Raw genomic sequence first — 19,582 nt, 5'->3', positions numbered from 1 at the left:
TCTCAGTGAAGGAGGGAGTGACCTAGGTCCCAGTGGAGGAGGCGTGGCCTCTGAATCTGTCAGTCTTACTGAAGGAGGTGTGGCTTCTGTAGTTGTCAGTCTCAGTGAAGGAGGGGGTGACCTAAGTCCCAGTGGAGGAGGCGTGGCCTCTGTATCTGTCAGTCTTACTGAAGGAGGTGTGGCTTCTGTAGTTGTCAGTCTCAGTGAAGGAGGGTATGACCTAAGAAAGAAAACGGTACTCCACTTTAGTGTATTTTATGTTTCCGCGTTTATTCTAATGAACTTGACGTGACTGTAAACAGCCTCCACACATTCTTCACGTTAAAAATAGATGAGGCTCATATGTTCACTCAGAAAGTAGCTGCTGGGTGCCATTATTTATTTCAGTGCAAAATTATGGATGTCCATTACATGCAGGTCAAGCCACTTCAGCTTTAAATGTGTACGATATAAATAACACACTTTGGCCGTGTGTTTAACCTTCGGCCAGGGCGGGAAAATGTGTTTTATGATGCAGCGTTATAAGCAGCTGTAAACACACTACTACTGTCGCTACGGTTACAGCCTCGCACCACTGCAGGGATAATACTGTCAATAAATGGCACACGGGACTACAGAGAGTTCTCAGTAATCCCATTTTAAACCCTTAAATAATGTTATAAATACCACATAATAGACATGCAACCTACAGTAGAGAAACAAAATAAATAAATTAATAAATAAATCATACCATCATCAGTCCATTGTGGGCGTGTCCCAAACCACACACCCTCACTATAAAGCCCATATAAGTACCATCATCAGTCCATTGTGGGCGTGTCCCAAACCACACACCCCCTTCACAATAGTGCCAATTTAAATACAATCATTAGTCCACTGTGGGTGTGTCCTAAACCACACACCCTCTTCACTATAAAGCCCATATAAATACCATCATCAGTCCATTGTGGGCGTGTCCCAAACCACACACCCCCTTCACTATAAAGCCCATATAAATACCATCATCAGTCCATTGTGGGCGTGTCCCAAACCACACACCCTCTTCACTATAAAGCCTATATAAATACCATCATCAGTCCATTGTGGGCGTGTCCCAAACCACACACCCCCTTCACTATAAAGCCCATATAAATACCTTCATCAGTCCACCGTGGATGTGTCCCAAACCACACACCCTTTCACTCTATAGCTCAGGTCTTGGAGTACGGTTGTACTGAATTTGGCCTGGGAGGGTGATTAGATGATGAGCTGACTCAGGTGTGTTAAATAAGGTAAAATGCTAAACCCTGCAGTGTTTTGGTCCTGCAGCACTGAGCTATAACACTCCTGATGTAGAAGCAGCATGCTGCACCTACCGGAATTATTGTTATCATCTTTCATAAAAATGAGAAACATTACACACAAGAATGAAACTTTTCCACCAAACAATAGAAACTATTTAGCTTTGACCTAAAAAAAAAACAAAAAAACACACTCACTAGAATGTCTTTTTTTAACAATAGCATTTTCTCTCAAAATATATCTGACAAAATGATTGACACCCCAAAATATTTAAAAGTAAATAAACATATTTTACATTTTTGCTCTACCCAGTACCCAGGAACCTCGTTGTTGTCTTTAAGCATGTGCTGTGACATACATAAGAGGTTCCACACATGCAAATTCACTTCTCCTTCTGTTACTGGTTGCGAAAGAAAACAAAGTGTAGGAATGAAAAAGAAATAAAGAAAAAAGTAAACAAAGAATAATAGAAAGAAAGAAAGAAAGAAAAACAGAGGAAAAAGAAAAAAAGCAAAAGAGAAAACACAGCAACATGAATCCAAACTGATGAAAGAAAGAAAGAAAGAAAGGATAAAAAGCAGAGGAAGAAAGAAAAAAGAGAAAGAGAACAGAAAACAACAGGTATCCAAACTTACCAAGAGAAAGAAAAAAATATGCGAATTGGGTAATCCATAGAGCTTTAAAAAAAATTAAAACACAAAAGAGACGAAAGGTTGAGGAAAGAAAGAAAGAAAGAAAGAAGGCAGAGGAAGAAAGAAAATATATATATAATATAAGAATATATATATATATATATATATGTGAATTGTCTAATCAGTGTGGGTTCCACTGAGAATCGAAGCGAAGCTGCTGATTGGTTGGCTGCTGTAATTATGACATCATCAGCTGTCCGTTGGAATTTAAAAAACATTTGATCAGAAAGCGTCACACGTCAGTCTGAAGGTTTCAACCGTACGGAACTGAGAAAAAAAAACAGAAGAAGGAGAAGTTCGAGTAATCAGAGAAGCTCATTTGTGACACACGCTCCAGCTGGACCCACAGGAGAGCTGCCTCAGTGATAGCGCTAACAGCTAATAACAGTGAGCGTACACCTCAGAACGCAGGCTAAGTGCTATTTCCCATAGGAGTGTGATAGTATGGATTAGCGTCTCTCTCTTTCTCTCTCTCTCTCTCCCCCTCTCTCTCTCTCTCTCTCTCTCTCTCTCTCTTTCTCACTCTAACTCCGCTCCACCGGGAGTTTTTCGATTGTTTGGGTTTGCCCCTTTATGCCAGAGAGGAAATATCCCAGTTAGCGTGGCCCCTTAATGCGATTAGCCGTGACTAGCAACTTAAACCTAATTTAATGCGGAGATTTTTCTGAGATTTACTCCTCGCTGTCCTGAGCACAAAAGGAGGGAGGAGGGGAGGATGATGATGCTGGAATTAGCATACAAAACAGGGCAAAAGGGGACGCGTGTAAGCTTTAGCATGCTAAATCTAATGCTATTTACACTTAGCATAGTTTATTGCTCTTCAGCGCTAATTCAAGATAAGCTGGCTAAATCTGGAGCAAAGAGGCAAAGACAGAAAGAAGTGGCGGGAGTGTGTGTGTGTGTGTGTGTGTGTGTAGAACACAGCAGCATTTTAGCAGTGTGTGTGTGTGTGTTCATTATACAGTCAGATTTGTCCGCAATTCATTAAAAAAGAAAAGAATTAATAACCTTAAACCTGACCCAAGACTGGTGTATTCAGAAACATCCGGACATTTCGAGCCCGAGGCAGAATTTCTGGTGATAAGAAACAAAGACGAAATTATCCCAAAGAATCGTTAAGAGTGTTAACTGTCACATATTTTCAAGGTCGCCCCAAAAAAGCACTGAAGCAATGGGAGAAAGTATTTTGTCATTGTTCACAGGCTGGAGTTTCACACTGTCATTTCAGTGCTCTAATTTCTGGGGCAGACTGTAAAGGAGCAGTTTGGCCAAGTGAATCTGCTAGAACTGAATCTGTTAGAAGTGATTCAGTTAGAAATGATTTACCTAGAAATCAAGTCAAGTTTATTTATCATCTATGCCACAACATACAGTATTTACACTGAAGTGCTTGTGGCGAGGGTAGAGTAAGCTTCTCATGTAACAGAACATGATATACACACACACACACACACATGCACACACACACACAGAGGATAAGAGCATAGACAAGTAAGTACAGTAACAAAGCACAATATACTGTATGCTACAACATAGTGAGAAAGAGAGGAAACCTAGATGCAGCACAGATTATTACACTAAAGTTGTGTAAAGTGTAAAGTGTTAAGTGTCATGTGTCAAGTGTAAGGTGTCCAAATGTAGTGTCAAGTGTCCAAGTATAAAGTGTTAAGTGTAACTTGTCAAGTGTGTTAGTGTGTTAATATGTTGTGTATGTGTAAATATGTGTAAAGTGTCTAGTGTAAAATGTCAAGTGTAAAATGTCTAGTGTAAAGTGTCCAAGTTTAAAGTGTCAAGTGTAAAGTGTCCAAGGATAAAGTTTGGAGTGTAAATTGTCAAGTGTAAAGTGTCCAGGCGTAAAGTGTCAAGTGCAAAATGTCGAGTGCAAAGTGTTCAAGTCTGAAGTGTAAAGTGTCTAGTGTAAAATGTCTAGTGTAAAGTGTCCAAGTGTAAAGTGTCAAGTGTGACGTGACCAAATGTAGAGTGTCCATGTGTAAAGTGTCAAGTGTCAGTGTAATGTGGCCAAGTGTAAAGTGTCAAGTGTAAATTTTCAAGTGTACACTGTCCATTGTAATGTGTTGAAAGTAAATGTCAAGTGTAAAGCATTGAGCGCAACATGTTCAAAGTGTTGAGTGCAAAGTGTCCAAGTCTGAAGTATAAAGTGTCTGAGTGTAAAATGTCAGGAGTAAAATGTCAAGTGTAAAGTGTCCAAGTGTAAAGTTTCCAAGTGTAAAATGTCCAGGTTTAAAGTGTCCAAGTTTAAAGTGTCAAGGATAAAGTTTGGAGTGTAAAGTGTCAAGTGTAAAGTGTCCAAGTGTAAAGTGTCCAGTGCAAACTGTCCAAGTCTGAAGTGTAATGTGTAAAATGTCAAGAGTAAAATGTCAAGTGTAAAGTGTCCATGTGGCAGAGGGGGAGCAGGAGGAAGTGAAAATTGTGTCAAGTGACTTGGTGATATTTGCTTGCCTGCGGGTAAAAACTGTTCTTTAGTCAGCTTGTCTGTGACTGGATGCTCCGAAAACCTTTTCCGGGTGGCAATTCAGAGAATAAACTGTGTGCTGGGTGACTGAGGTCTGCAGTGATTTTGTGTGCTTTCCTCAGGCACTGTGACCAGTAGATGTCCTGTCTGGCTGGGAGTTTGCTGTCTGTGATGAGTTCTGCTGTTCTTACCACTCTCTGGAGAGCCTTGCAGTTGTGTGCGGAGTAATTTCCATACCATCAAGTGATGCACCCAGTCAGGTTGCTCTCGGTGGTATAGCGGTAGAAGTTGGTGAGGGTTTTAGGGTTCAGTCCAAACTTCTTCAGCTTCCACAGGAAGTAAAGTGATTGCCTTGGTGTGGAGGGACAAGGAGAGGTCACCAGTGATGTGGATGCCGAGGACGGTAGTCATTTGGAAGCAATTTGGAAGCAATTTGTTTAGAAATTTTCAATTTGGTTGGAAATTATTTAGTTCAGTTAGAAATTAAGCAGTTAGAATTAATTCATATAGACATGGTTAAGTTACAAGTGATTTTTCTTAGAAGTGATTTAGTTAAAATAGTTCACTTAGAAGCAGTTTGGGTAGAAACGACTTGGTAGAAAGTGAATCAGTTAGGAGGAACTTATTTAGAAGCGATTTGGTTAGAAATTATTTAGTTAGAAGGGATTCGGTTTGAAGAGATTCTGTTAGAAGCAATTTGGTTAGAAGTAATTTGGTTAAAAGTGATTCATTTAGAACTGAATCATTGCTGGTTAGAAGTGATTTAATTAGAAGTGCTTTAATTATAGCTGATTCAATCGAAGCAAATTTGGTTAGTAAGTAGTTAGAAGTCATGCTGTTAGAACTGATTTGCTTAGAAGTGATTTAATTTAGAAATGTTTTATTTAGAAGTGATTCAGTTAGAAGTGATTCATTTAGAAGTAATTTGGTCAGAAGCGATATGGTTAGAAGTGATTCGGTTCTAATTAATTTGGTTATGAGTGATTCACTTACAAGTGTTCTGGTTAGAAACGATTTAGGTACAATCAATTCAGTTAAAAGTGATAGGTTAGAAATTATTTTTAAATCTATTCAGTTAAAAGTGAATCAGTTAGAAGTGAGTTAGTTAAAAATGACTTGACTATAAGTGCTTCCTTTAGAAGACGTGATTCATGTAGAAATGTTTTATTTAATGTGATTTGGTTAGAAATGATTTGGTTAGAAGTGACTCGGTTAGAACTGGTTCAGATGATCATATAGTTTTGTGTTGGATTCTTCTGCTTTTTTATGAAACTGTCTGTATTGAGTGTGTGATGATGCAGTTTACACAGTGCTAAACTGGTAGCCATAGGCTTCTACAACTTGTTAGTTACAACAGCTTCATAGTTCTAGTACAAAACGAGAGACAGAGAGAGAGAGAGAGAGAGAGAGAGAGAGAGAGAGAAAGGACGTGAGACATATAAACAGAGCTAGATAACTTGATTTCTATAGTTATTATTAATGTTATAACTATCTTTACTGTTAATATCAGTAACGTCTGTTGTTTTTGTAGTTATTTTCATGCTCCTTGTTTTCCTAAAATGTCAACTACAATTTAGTATGTTATGCTTCTGAGAGCGTAGAAAAGGAGGAAGGAGAGAGAGACAGAAAGAGAGAGAGAGACAGAGACAGATACTGCAATCATACCAAAAAAAGAGGTGTGGAAGAAGTGAAAGAGATAGAGAGACATAAAAAAGACACACACTCACATGTATTGTTATTGCTTGTGTATGAGTGTGTGTGTGTGTGTGTAGAGAGAGAGAGAGAGAGAGAGAGAGAGAGCTCATGGTTAACTGTGACAGGATTGATGTGAGTCCGTCCACTTTTATCGCATTGCACTGCCCTCTATAGGTCTCTCTCTCTCTTTCTCTCTCTATCTCTCTGTCTCTCTCTTTCTCTCTGTCTGTCTCTCTCTCTTTTTCTTTTCCTCTCCTTCTCTCTGTCTGTCTCTGTCTCTCTGTCTGTCTCGCTCTCTTTCTCTAGCTCTCTCTCTCTCTCCCCCCATCTCTCTCTCTGCATGTCTCTGTCTGTCTGTCTCTCTTTTTCTTTTCCTCTCCTTCTCTCTGTCTCTCTCTCTCTCTCTCTCTCTCTCTCTCTCTCTCTTTCTGCCCCCCTCCCCCCTCTCTGTATGTCTCTGTCTCTCCATCTCTGCATGTTTTAACTCTTAATGATAACTCCCCCCTCCCTCAAAGTTTTTTGCTCCAAATTTGTCATCCGGGACTGTCTAAGCCGCATGCAATGCACGCATGCATGCACGCATGCAAGCATGCGAGCGCGCGCACACAAGCTCACGGGCGCACGCGCTCGCACACTTAACTTTGCCGGGTGTACCACAAACAGCACGAACCCATGAATCCACAGCTGTGTGTGTGTGTGTGTGTGTGTGTGTGTGTGTTAAGTATAAGATCTGATGGTCGGTGTTGAGTGTGCGGACGGATGGAGCATCATCAGCATCAGGATCCCTGCACGCGCGCACCGCCACCGTACTCCCTATACACGCGCGCGCGGCAGTGTTTAATCGTCTGCTAGTCTGAGAGAAGTGAGAGCGCGAGCGAGCAGAGAGAGAGAGAGAGAGAGAGAGAGAGAGAGAGAGAGCGACGATGCACGCGCGCGCGCATCGTCACCACCACCATCATCATTATCCGTAGAAAATTCGGTGTTAAAACGAATCGGATTTTCTTTTAATAAAAAGAAAGAGAGAGATAGAGATAGATAGATAGATAGACAGAGAGAGAGAGTAAGAGAGTGTGTGTGTGAGAGAGAGAGAGAGAGAGAGAGAGAGAGATACTGGAATAATCGGCACGGATTTTGCAGCCTGGCGCGCGCTACGTTCCGGTTAACGGATGTCGTGATGCAGCTGCCGCTTCGGAGACGATCAGCCCGGTAAGGAATACATGGCAATGACGAAGAGTTCAGAAAAGAAAAAGAGAATAGAAAAGAAAGAAAAACACCGCACAAAATAACGCGTAATGAAATGATGTGAAAGCTCGGATGCGGCTTGAATGAGGGAGACACCGCCACGCGCTACGGATTTGATCACGACTTTATCAGTGCCGGTTGATTCCAAATGTCATTTATTTCATGTGTGCTTGATTGAAACCGTGTGCAAATATTTGCAAGAGGCGTCTGGGTGTTCAGAAAAAAGCACGATTTGCATGTGTGGGTATATAAATGCCGTCAATTTTGTTTACCGAAAACAGCTTAGTTATTATTTTTATTTATTTATTTATATATATATATTTAAATGCGACAGAAAAGTCGTATGTAGATGTGGTGCGAGATCTCTCTCTCTCTTTCTCTCTCTCTCTCTCTCTGTGTGTGTGTGTGTGTGTGTGTGTGTGTTTGCGTGCGTCGGCGAGTGTCTCCGGTACCGGAGAGATAGAGAGAGAGAGAAAGAGAGAGAGAGGGAAAAGAAGGTGGATGTTGATTTGCATGAATCAAGAGATCCCGCAGAAACGCCGGAATCCAGGATTATTATCACCAAATCTCGGATAATTTAATCCAGGATAGTGTAAAGGAGCAGGATGAATGATAAGATAATCGATGGATGTTAAATGGACAGATTTGGAACTGCTAAGAGTGTTTTGCTCTCTCGATCAGCGTTTTTTTTTTTTTTTTTTTTTTTTTTTTTTCCCTTCATTCTCCCCCGCCGAGATGCATGGGGCATCATCAGATTTTTATACAGACACACACACATACACACATATACATGCATGCTGAAGGTTTGGGTCTGTTTAAACCGAATTAAACCGGCGTTAGAAAACAGGAAAACAGGAGTGATCGGATATGCGGGGTGAGTAGATAAAGCTTGTTAAACACTCGTTTAGCGTGATCATAACCTGAAGCTCGCGGGTTCTAGCATGCACATATTTATGCATAAGCAATAGCTAATAATCAGAATGCATGCTCCTATCACCAGCAGTGCATGTTCAGTATTCTCAATAATGGCAGTTGCTCTTTTAGGACAAATTTCTCCAAGCACTTGCCGTGTTGCTACTTCTCATTTAAACAAATAAATGTCAAAAAATGTTCTCCGTGTGCTCCTACTGTTCCCTGAATTCATACTGCTCGTCGTAGAGGTGTTTTTCTGTGTGCCTAGAATGTCTGCACAGCCTCAGTGTTTTATTAATTAATGCATGTGACTCAAATAAATGAATTTCTTATTAAAGAATTGAGTGAATTATTTATTTTTCATTCTTTAACGTGCATATCTAACATTAACGTGTCAAATGTTTCACAAGAAAATCCTCTCCTCACTATGTCTGTTATCATTCCTTAAAGATCCATTAGTCCATTTGCTATTTGTTCCAAAAAGATTGATTGCCCTTTTTTTCTGCCTTTTCTAGATGACACCACAGTCTGCAGCGGCACTACAGTGAACGGCGCCATTCAATTCGATGAAAATGCGTGTCTGGATACTGACACTAATCTTGCTGCTTGCCGCTTCTCTGAGCCTGGTTGAGATGTATGAAAATTATGGGGAGATCTGTAGGAATTTGTGCACTTGTGAAGAAAAAGAGGGCATTCTGACGGTCAGCTGCGAGAACCGGGGCATTGTAAGACTGTCAGAAATCAGCCCGGTTCATTTCCCCACGTATCACCTTCTACTGACGGGGAACCTGCTGAAAAAATTGTCCGTCAATGACTTTATCAACTATACTGGAGTCACCATTTTGCATTTAGGCAACAACGACATATCCGAAGTGGAAACTGGGGCTTTTAATGGACTGCAGGGATTAAGGAGGTTGCACCTAAACAACAACAAAATAGATGTTCTTAGGGATGATACGTTCACTGGATTAGAAAACCTGGAATACCTTCAGATTGATTACAATTTTATTAGTATTATTGAACCCAATGCTCTCAGCAGGCTCCACCGTCTGACTGTGCTAATTTTGAATGACAACCTCTTGTCATCGCTGCCTACCAACATTTTCCGAAATGTGCCCTTGACCCACTTGGATCTCAGGGGCAACCGCTTGAAAATGTTCCCTTACATTGGCCTTTTGGAGCACATGGATAAAGTGGTGGAATTACAGCTAGAGGAGAATCCGTGGAATTGTTCTTGCGAACTTATCGCACTAAAAGCTTGGCTAGAAAGCATTGCCTACACGGCACTAGTTGGCGAGGTGGTCTGTGAGACTCCATTCCGGCTCCACGGCCGCGATCTCGATGAGGTCTCCAAGCAGGAGCTGTGCCCCCGGAGGGCCATTTCGGAATATGAGATGCGCCCACCGCCACCTCTCAGCACGAACGGATATTTCCAGACGACGCCGGCGGCAGTGACTTCCTCAGCCACATCCTCAGCAGTGCTGAGGTCCTCATCCCGGCCTACCAAGGGCACTCGGCAGTCCAACAAGACCAGGTCCAAGCCCACGTCTCGCATCCCAGGCAATCCCTACAACTATGGGCCAATCATAGCTTTTCAGACCAAATCTCCTGTGCCTTTGGATTGCCCCACGGCATGCACGTGCAACCTTCAGATCTCTGATCTTGGGCTCAATGTCAACTGCCAGGAACGGAAAATTGAGAGTATATCAGATCTAAAGCCCAAGCCGTATAATCCCAAAAAAATGTACCTTACTGGGAATTACATCCCTGTTGTGCGCCGATCGGATTTCGTTGAGGCAGAGGGATTGGATTTGTTGCACTTGGGAAACAATCGGATAGCACTCATACATGACAGGGCATTTGGGGATTTAATTAATCTGCGCAGGTTGTACTTGAATGGCAATTTGATAGACAGGCTCACTGCAGACATGTTCTTTGGGCTCCAGAACCTGCAGTACTTGTATTTAGAGTACAACAAGATCAAGGAGGTTGTTGCCGGTACCTTCCGCTTCGTGCCAAACCTTCAGCTGCTTTTCCTAAACAACAATCTTCTAAAAACCTTGCCGGGAGGCATCTTTTCTAGTATGTCACTGTCAAGGCTCAATCTACGCAACAACCACTTTCAAAACTTGCCTGTGAGTGGAGTTCTAGATCAGCTCAAGGCTTTGGTGCAAGTGGATCTCTTTGAAAACCCTTGGGATTGCACGTGTGATGTGGTAGGCATGAAAATATGGCTGGAGCAGCTCAACTCTGGCACTGTGGTTAATGATGTCATATGTGCAACTCCAAAGAGACTTGCAGGGCAAGACATGCGCAGCGTCCTTTCTGAACAGTTATGTCCTGATTACTCGGATATTGTTGTATCTACGGTAGCTCTGTCGGAAGCGACCTTGGAAGGGAAGGTAATCACCACAGAGACCCCCTTGAGGTTCAACACTCCTTCAAGCACTGTCCCATTGTCAGTCCTCATCCTTAGCCTCCTCCTGGTCTTCATAATGTCTGTTTTTGTGGCTGCTGGGCTGTTTGTGGTGGTCATGAAACGGCGAAAAAAGTCACAAAGTGACCGCACCAGCACCAACAACTCAGACGTAAGTTCCTTTAACCTTCAGTACAGTCTTTATAGCAATCGTTCTGTACCCAAAGTCAAAACCCCAGCAGGTCATGTCTACGAGTACATCCCCCATCCTCTTGGGCACATGTGCAAAAACCCCATTTATAGATCCAGAGAAGGTACCGCTGTGGAGGATTATCCTGATCTGCATGAGCTCAAGGTTAGCTACCGAAACACCAATGAAGAAGAGCGGGATCCAACGTCGAGGAGCCCTACGTACACCGTTAGCACCATTGAACCTAGGGAGGAGCCTTCGACTGCTCAGGATGCCGAGCATTTCTTCCGAGGGATCTTAGAACCAGATAAAACTCCGAATAGTGCCGGAAATAGGTATGAGTACAAGTACCCCAGTCCTGGATCTTACACGTACAACCCAAATTTCGACGTACGTCGGCAATTCTTGCATCCCGAGGGAATTAGAGAAACTATGCTCTATAGCTCAGCTCCAAGTACTGTCTACGTGGAGCCGAACAGGAATGAGTATTTGGAACTAAAGGCAAAACTCCAAATGGAGCCAGATTACCTCGAAGTTCTTGAGAAACAGACAACGTTTAGCCAGTTTTAAACCTTGTCTATGAACATGCATACTGTTAGAGATTTTCACCCCGTTTCCATGCGAAGGGTGCACTGGGGTGTACGGTGTACACCATCTTTAAAGAAACAACAGAACAAAGGCAACAAACAAAAATCCTACAATGGGGTGTGCCAAACTGTCTTACCTTAATTTTTAAAGATACATGACATTAAAGGAAATAAAAAAGGAAAAAAGCTCTCGGGATGAAAGCACGAGTTGTGATACAAAACTGGTGATGCAAAAATCGCAAAATCTATTTTTTTAAGTTGACGATTGAATTGAATACACGTAAATAAACAAACGTAGCTGTACAGATTAATCCAAGTACGTTTTTTTCAGGAGTATAATCACGCAGATACTGCGAACTTTAACAATACAAAATTGAAAAAGAACACTGTATTACAGTGCATCTAACTGTGCAGGACAATTCCTCTGCTCTAGTCTGTAAGTAAGTAAGTATTTATTGGTATAATCTCCATGTATTTTTAACATTATTTGATTATTCATCATTATCACCTGTACCATTATCCCTCTGTACAAGCTTTTCGTTTGTAATTTTTTGATCATTTATTGTAGCTTGCATTGTACAAGTGGCTTTCTTTCAGCGGTGGCACACCCCCCTCCCCCCCCCCCCTTCCCTGTCCCCATCTTCCTAAACCTCCGAGTCCTCCACCTTCATCTCCAGTGTCAAAGAGAGACTTTTGCTTCATTTAAAGATTTAAAAAAGAAGTGTCTTTGTATGCCGTCTGCACTTTTTTGGAAAAAAAAAAAAGAAAGAAAGAAAAATGGAGGGCCAATGTTGGTCTTCCCAGCTACCATTAGAGGAATTATTATATATTAAAAATGATTCATTCATTCTTAATATGTATTTTAATATGTTATCAAAAACAAATTCATAAATGATAATTGAAGTAATAATTATGTTGTGTAATACTATTTTAATGTAACACCTATTTTTATACAAGCATTCGCAATTCTTTCTTTTTTCCCCCTTATTGTTTTTTTTTTTTTTGATTGCTTTCCACTTATTATTGCACTATATTGACCAAAATATGTTTATGTCATCAATAAATATGATGTCAGGTTCTTATATACATACATATATATACATCATTGTTGGCAACACATTTCCGGTACGACAGTCCTCTGGCACGAGGAGTCAAGTGATTTTAGGAGTTACATTAGCAATGCTAATCAATACAGAGTTGTAACCAGTGTTCAGAGGCGTTCCTAAAACAATCAATGCTTCTCAAATAAACATTTTTTTTTTCTGTGCAAAAAAGGGAAGGGAAGATGTGCTATAGTAGAAGGTTATTAGCACTGAAAATTGAAAATGGCAGGGTTAATATCGCAGTAGCTCTAGGCCATGTCATCAACTCGTTGCTCGTCTGCTGCATTTTAATAAGACGTTCTGAAATCTCTTGATTGCATGAGGCTGCATTTTGACTTCTGACTATAATGTGAGTTTTTACCTTGTAATTATTGGTATTCAATTTATTTCTGGTTAAACGAATAAGGTTAATTGATCTGAATTTACGTCGCAGAAAGTACTCTCAAAAAAATAGTTCATTCCTGGTGTGTGGTGTGTTTTGGACCACCAAATGTTCTGACATGATAAGCTTTCGAAAATGATTAGTAGATCAAATTCAAGTCTTTATGAAAAGATTTGAATCGCCCAAATTATTGCTATTTGGTCCATGTACATTATGTTTATTAGTTTTGCATTTCATTTCACAGTGAAAATGGAAAAACAAGGAAACAGCTTCTTACTTTGTTTTTGTTTTTTTCTTGGCATGCACTAAAATAGGAAATCACTCATTTCATAAAATTATTTTTAGACAAATAAAATATTGAATTATTTTTAGTTGTTTCCATTTGTTTCATCACACAAAGTCTAGAAATCAAATATTTACAATTATAAATCTGTACATTTCAGTGTCAACAGAGTCAACCTGGAAGTGCAAGTATGCTATCCTATAGACTATTCTCTGGTTAAGATATGTACTCTAGAACCTTATTCTGTTTTCATAAAAGGTTTAAAAAAAAAGGGATCGATATATGCAGAACTGAACGTTGACCTAGAAATCCCTGCTTTTTTTTTTTTTTTTTACAAAAAAAAAAAATCATCCACCACGTCGTTCTCCTTTATCATCACCCTCTGATTATTATTATTTTTTTTTTTTTAAAAGCATGTAGTGAGCCATATTAGCAGTACATCAGGCACTAACAGCCATCTGTAATTGCTGATCCACATCCAGGCCATTAAGATCATTCATTTTATCTCTAAAAAGAATCTGAAATGATGAAAAACAAATTTTTTTTTGAATATTTATTGTTATATTTATTGTTTTAAAGTCAAAAGTAAACACTGTTTTAAACATTGCATTTGGATAGATTACGAAAAAAAAAAAGAAATGAACACAAGGTACACAAACCTGTCATGATTACCATAATGATCATTTCCTATATTTTTGCCCATTTTTTTAATTTGAACTTTTTTAAAAGCAAAGCCGAATCCCATGCTGTAATGAAGTATGCTGTATTTCTTCTCTTTTTGTAAAATGGCTGTATTGAGTATTGGGGTTAGAGTGTGACCCCCCCTTCCTCCTTGTTCCAATGATAAAGAGCTCCACTTTCTCTCTTTCTGTCGACTCGAGGGCCTCGTTCCAAATCACGACGTGACGCGGGGGCTTTTTATAGCCGCAGAAAAAAGGAAGGGGGACGAATCAGACCTGTTATGGCAGGACAGACCTTGACATGGTGTTAATCTCTGAATTGCTGCCAAGGGATTGGGATGTGATTAATTGGTGACGGTTACTAATTGTCAAGAAGAAGCTGCTTCGGTTTTATGGCCGTGTTTCCAGCGAATTAAATCTGGACCGATCGTTCACCGGCTTGGTCCCTGAAACGGATCCCAGATCATCAATTGTGTAAATACTAACCCTGGCATTATGAATTTGGACCACTCACGCCACCAGCGCGCTAATTCTAGACCACTTAGAGCTCGTCAGCCCATATGGTGAGCTAAAGAGGAGCAATCTGAACACGGTGCAGCAGAGCTTGTGCATTGGGAATACGCAGCCAGCCGTTTATGATGATTATTTATTATTATTATTTTTGGCACGGTTTGGTAATGTGCTCCATTTTGGCCCATGCTAGCAGAGGATTAGCGCTGACATTCAGGTCTCTGGGCCTTCGGCAGTTTATGATCAAGATTTACTGGTTGTCCACTTCATAAATGCTAAGATTTCCTGGGTTTTGGCCTTATTGTTGGCGAGGTGGTTTGGTAATTTGGGTGAAATTGGATGTTTTTGCTCTGGTGATAGAAAGCATCTTGAATTGCTTTTGTTCCTGAAGATAGGATTGTAAGTGCTGAAATAAACCTGGATAAACCATATGTGAACGATGACCTAGCTAAGCCTTTCTTTCGCTATTTTATTGCTTTGGTTGTCGTTTTATATGTCATTCAGAATGGATATTTTCTTAAATTTTTACATTTATTCCCTTACCAAATGAGATAGAACAGGTATTCCACTCTAAATTGCACATCCTTAATGTTTTTTTTTAAATAAGTAGTAGTCATAGCAGTTTTATTTTATACGATAATCTCTATGAAAACAACTGAAAAACAGAGACAGTGTAAATTTGAACAAAAACAAAACAAACAAACCCAACGTTTAGCCTTTTGGGCAGCCAAATGTTCTGAAAATAAAATACCTTTTTAATTTTTTTTTTTTTTAAATCGTAAAAGTGGCATGCTAAGCTTTCCAAAAAGTCATATGAATTTGAACCATTCAAATGTTCACCATATGTTTAAGAATTTCTAAAGATTTGAAAGAATAATGATGCTCACCACAACAATCTTAATCTTTTTGTTTTCTTTTTTTTTTTTTTCCTTAGAATTTATTTTAATTCAGACAGTCATTTATACAGTCATCACATGTGGGTTAAATATTTTATGGATTCATTTTTATGTTATTTATTGATTTATTTTTCTTCGTTTTATTTCCTTATTTTTTTTCTCTACATCTCTTATAAGTGGATTAATAGTTTTTAAAATGTAACTTCATATATTGCTAAAAAAACCGTTTACTCATGCTCTAGGCCCTGCCCTTCTATTTGAAAAGGTCTATATCACAATTTTTTTTTTTTTTGCTTTGGCAATGAGAGCAAATTTCAGAGCAGAATGGAAGATATGTATGCACATTTTGGTTTGTATTTACGGAAATGAGCAGCGCGTGTTTTATTTTAGAGTGAAGCTTGATGCTATTGGTTACGCAGTCATCTCTAGAATGAAATAATTTCTTCGTTTTGACGATGAAAGAGATTAATTAGCAAAGCCTCCGTTTGAAGGTCATCCTTTTAAAATCCAAATCTCTTCTCTGTGATTAATGCATTCGACATCAACTGTCAATCAAAATTATCGTCATTCACCCGATGTCTACTCCCTCGCTAATTAATCGCCATTACCCACTCCCTGTGTGTGTGTGTGTGTGTGTGTGTGTGTATGTGTGAGTGTGCATGTGCATGGGTGGGTGGATGGGTGGATGTGTGGGTGGATCTGAATTTGTCACCATGAGCTATCGGCGTCGAGGTGACCCTGAGCGCTAATGTTGCATCATGGGAAAAGAATAAAACATCGCCGTCAAACGAGTAATGCTTTTAATCAACGCTCTGGGAGAAGAGTGATGTTTAATTTCTTAATTTATCCAGCGATTATTTAACTTTGTCGCATTGTGACGGGGCGTGTGTGTGTGTGTGTGTGTGTGTGTGTGTGTGTGTGTTTGCCAACCAAGTTCAAGGAGAATGGGCTAATTGCGAAGGCAGAGATGATATCTGACAGGCACCAATGAGCCTCTTGATTAAACTAATCATGATGTTTAATGGAAGTCGCGGAGCCGCCGGGGAAAAAACAAATTTATTTCACAGGTTGAATAGTCATTTACAACACAGTGTGTGTGTGTGTGTGTGTGTGTGTACGTGTGTGTTGTGTGTTTTCGGCATTTGACCCTGGAAATGAGCGAGACCGTGTTTCTGTTTACTCCTTGATTTGTTTTTGTGTTTAGACACACTCCACTCCTCATGTGTCCGTGTCGTCACTCTATCTGTTCCGGCTCGAGTGTGTTTCGATGGATTTCTTCTATCTCTCTCTCTCTCTCTCTCTCACACACACACACACACACACACACACACTCCTTTATCAGCTTATGGTTGCGTTTGTTTGAACAGAGCCTGTTTATCACTGGAAATGTGCTGTGTCATTGTGGAGGACCAGGACCATTTACCGATATAATGATATCACCTCATCAGAAATAGTGATATCAGTAACATAATAATAATAATAATAATAATAATAATAATGATCAACATCTGTATGCTCATTAATCTAAGATTTTTTGGATGATTAAATCAGATAAAGTCAAAATCAATTCTTTTTTTTAAAATTTTTTTTGGAAACAGAGAGACAGATCATGCTTTCATTATAAAGCAATCAATTTTAAGAAGCCTGAAATGATCTTCGCAAGATTATTTCAACTAACAAAGGATGGTTAATGACCGCAGCCATTTCTGATAAGTGTACTTTCTGATAATCTAATCTAATAATGAGGATATTATTTAATATGGTGTTATTTAATTGTTAGATAATTTATAAATGCGCTTGCTAGTTTTTTTTTTTTTTTTTTTTTTAGAGGTGTAAAAATTAAAAACTGACTCATGACAAAGTTCCTCTGGGATCCAAGAGTGTGATAATCATTATGTAATGAATACATCAGCTCACGTTACTGAATGAAAGTTTTTTTTTTTTTTTTTATTTGTTTCGTTTTGTTTTTAATTTGATTTCATCAATCACTTTAATTTTCTACAAATCTATATATTTTGTAATGTATACTAAAGCTAATCAGGTAAATTATATTACAGATATTAATTTTAGTCCCTTTAATTCTTAAAGCTGTTTATCACAAGACACTAAATCTCATTTTCTGTTTATTAAACAATGACCAACAACTGACTTTAAAACAAATTCAGAATTCTTTCCCTGTAAATCCAAATGATTTATTCTGATTAATACCAAATTTCCCATTGACAAATTTTAGTTTGATTGGAATATGATGTAAATATCAATTGAATAAGAAAAAAAAATCTACATTTTGCATAAAACTTGTAGTGCAGTTTTTTTAATCAAACTGAGAAATGATCTATCCTTGTGATATTACTTCAGGTTCCTTGAGAGATTAGAGAGACTTACAAATCCCTTTAGTAGAATATTTTTGTAAATAGTTTCTTTGTTTACAGACTCATAATGGGAAAATTAATCTAAACTCTCAACACATCTATCAAGGAAAAAAGAAGCACTCTACAATAATTATTTATTTCTGACATAAGAACGTGTCATTTTTGTTGGCCAATTATAATTCTCTCATACATAAAAAATGATTTATCGACCTACGCATGAGATTCAAACAATGCAGAAGCAAACGAAAAAGCCAATAAAACAGTAGAATAATTTAAATAGATTTTCCAAATAACATTTAATTATTTAATCATATTATTTTATTTAATTAACATGTTAAGAGCAAATTCCATTAATGTTTATATAACAATAATGTTTAAAAAAGACAGTCAGGCTCATAAGTATTTGGACAGTTTTCGTAATTTTGCCTCTGTACACCACCACAATGGATTTGAAATGACGCAATCAAGATGTGACTGAATTGTAGACTTTCAGCTTTAATTCAAGGTTTAATGGATATATTGCATTAACCGTTTAGGAATTACAGCCGTATTTTACAGAGTCCATTTTCACAGGCTCAAAAGTAATTGGACAAACTAACAATCATAAATATTTGAATTATTGTTAATACTTGGATGCAAATCCTTTGCAGTCAATGACTGATTGAAATCTGGAACCCATGGACATCACCAAATGCTGATATTCCTCCACTGAGATGCTTTGCCAGGCCTTTTACTACAGCTGCTTTCTGTTGCTGCTTGTTTGTGGGGCTTTCTGCCTTCAGTTTTGTCTTCAGTAAGTGAAAAACATGCTCCACTGGGTTGAGGTCAGCTGACTGACTGGGCCATTTAAGAACATTCCATTTCTTTGCCTTTAGAAGCTCTTGGGTTGCTTTTGCAGTATGTTTTGGCTCATTATCCATCTGTAATGTGAAGCGGCGTCCCATCAGTTTTGCAGGATTTGACTGAATCTGAGCAGAAAGTATAGCTCTATACACTTCACAATTCATCCTGCTACATCTATCAGAAGTCACATCATCAACCAATGACCCAGTTACACTGGCAGCCGTACATGCCTATGCCATAACACTGCCTCCACATGTTTGACAGATGATATGGTATGTTTTGGATCATGAGCCCTTCCTTTTGTTCTCCATACTCTTCTCTTCACATCATTCTGGTACAAGTTAATATAGGTTTCATCTGTCCAAAGAATCTTGTTCCAGAACTGGTCAGACTTTTTTTAGAGGTGTTTTAGCAAAGTCTAACCTGGCCTTTCTGTTCTTGAGTGTTATCAGTGGTTTGCATCTTGAGGTAAACCGTCTGTATTTACATTCATGAAGGTGTCTCTTGATTGTAGACTTGTACAATGATACGCCTATCTCCTCGAGATGTTCTTGACTTGGCTAGATGTTGTGAAGGAGTTTTTCTGAAAACAAGGAAAGAATTCTGCAATCATCCACTTTAGTTTTCTTCCAAGGTCTTCCAAGCCTTTTGGTGTTGCTGTCGCCAGTGCATTCCTCGCTAGTGCATTCCTTCTCTTTAAGAATGTACCAAATTGTTGATTTTGCCACGCCTATAGTTTCTGCTATCTCTCTGATATTTTTTTTTTTTAGCCTAATGATGGCCTCCTTCACTTGTATCAACATCTCTTTGGACCGCATATTGATAGTTCCCATTAACAGCTACCAAATGCAACTTCAATGCTTATCAGTCAATTGTCCAATTACTTAGGAGCCTGTGAAAATGGAGGTACTCTGTAAAAAATGGTCGTAATTCCTAAATGGTTAATGCAATATTTTTGTTAAACTCCTTGAAATAAAGCTGAAAGTCTACACAAAATATATAAATTCTGGTAATGTTTATATAAT

General features: G+C 39.0%; 1 protein-coding gene across 2 annotated transcripts; it reads left to right on the top strand.

The window, feature by feature from the left end:
• Positions 1-6,863: 6,863 nt before the first annotated feature.
• LOC113535432 (SLIT and NTRK-like protein 5) lies at positions 6,864-16,749 on the top strand. Of its 2 annotated transcripts, none has more exons than XM_034299954.2 (2): positions 6,864-7,347; positions 8,811-16,749. In XM_034299954.2, exon 2 carries the CDS (start codon positions 8,862-8,864, stop codon positions 11,469-11,471), a length of 2,610 nt encoding a protein of 869 aa, XP_034155845.1. In that variant the 5' UTR covers positions 6,864-7,347; positions 8,811-8,861; the 3' UTR covers positions 11,472-16,749. The 2 variants fall into 2 exon arrangements, with proteins under 2 accessions (XP_034155845.1, XP_026784514.1); XM_026928713.3 differs by lacking the exon at positions 6,864-7,347 and adding an exon at positions 8,107-8,257.
• The last annotated feature ends 2,833 nt before the right edge of the window (positions 16,750-19,582 follow it).

Source organism: Pangasianodon hypophthalmus, chromosome 26 (assembly GCF_027358585.1).
Source record: "Pangasianodon hypophthalmus isolate fPanHyp1 chromosome 26, fPanHyp1.pri, whole genome shotgun sequence".
NCBI lineage: Eukaryota > Metazoa > Chordata > Actinopteri > Siluriformes > Pangasiidae > Pangasianodon > Pangasianodon hypophthalmus.
This window is presented reverse-complemented; position numbering and strand designations above follow the sequence as displayed.

What these genes read in the sequence shown, in the direction of transcription:
- LOC113535432 (XM_034299954.2), top strand. Translation starts at nt 8,862, where the DNA reads ATGAAAATGCGTGTCTGGATACTGACACTAATCTTGCTGCTTGCCGCT.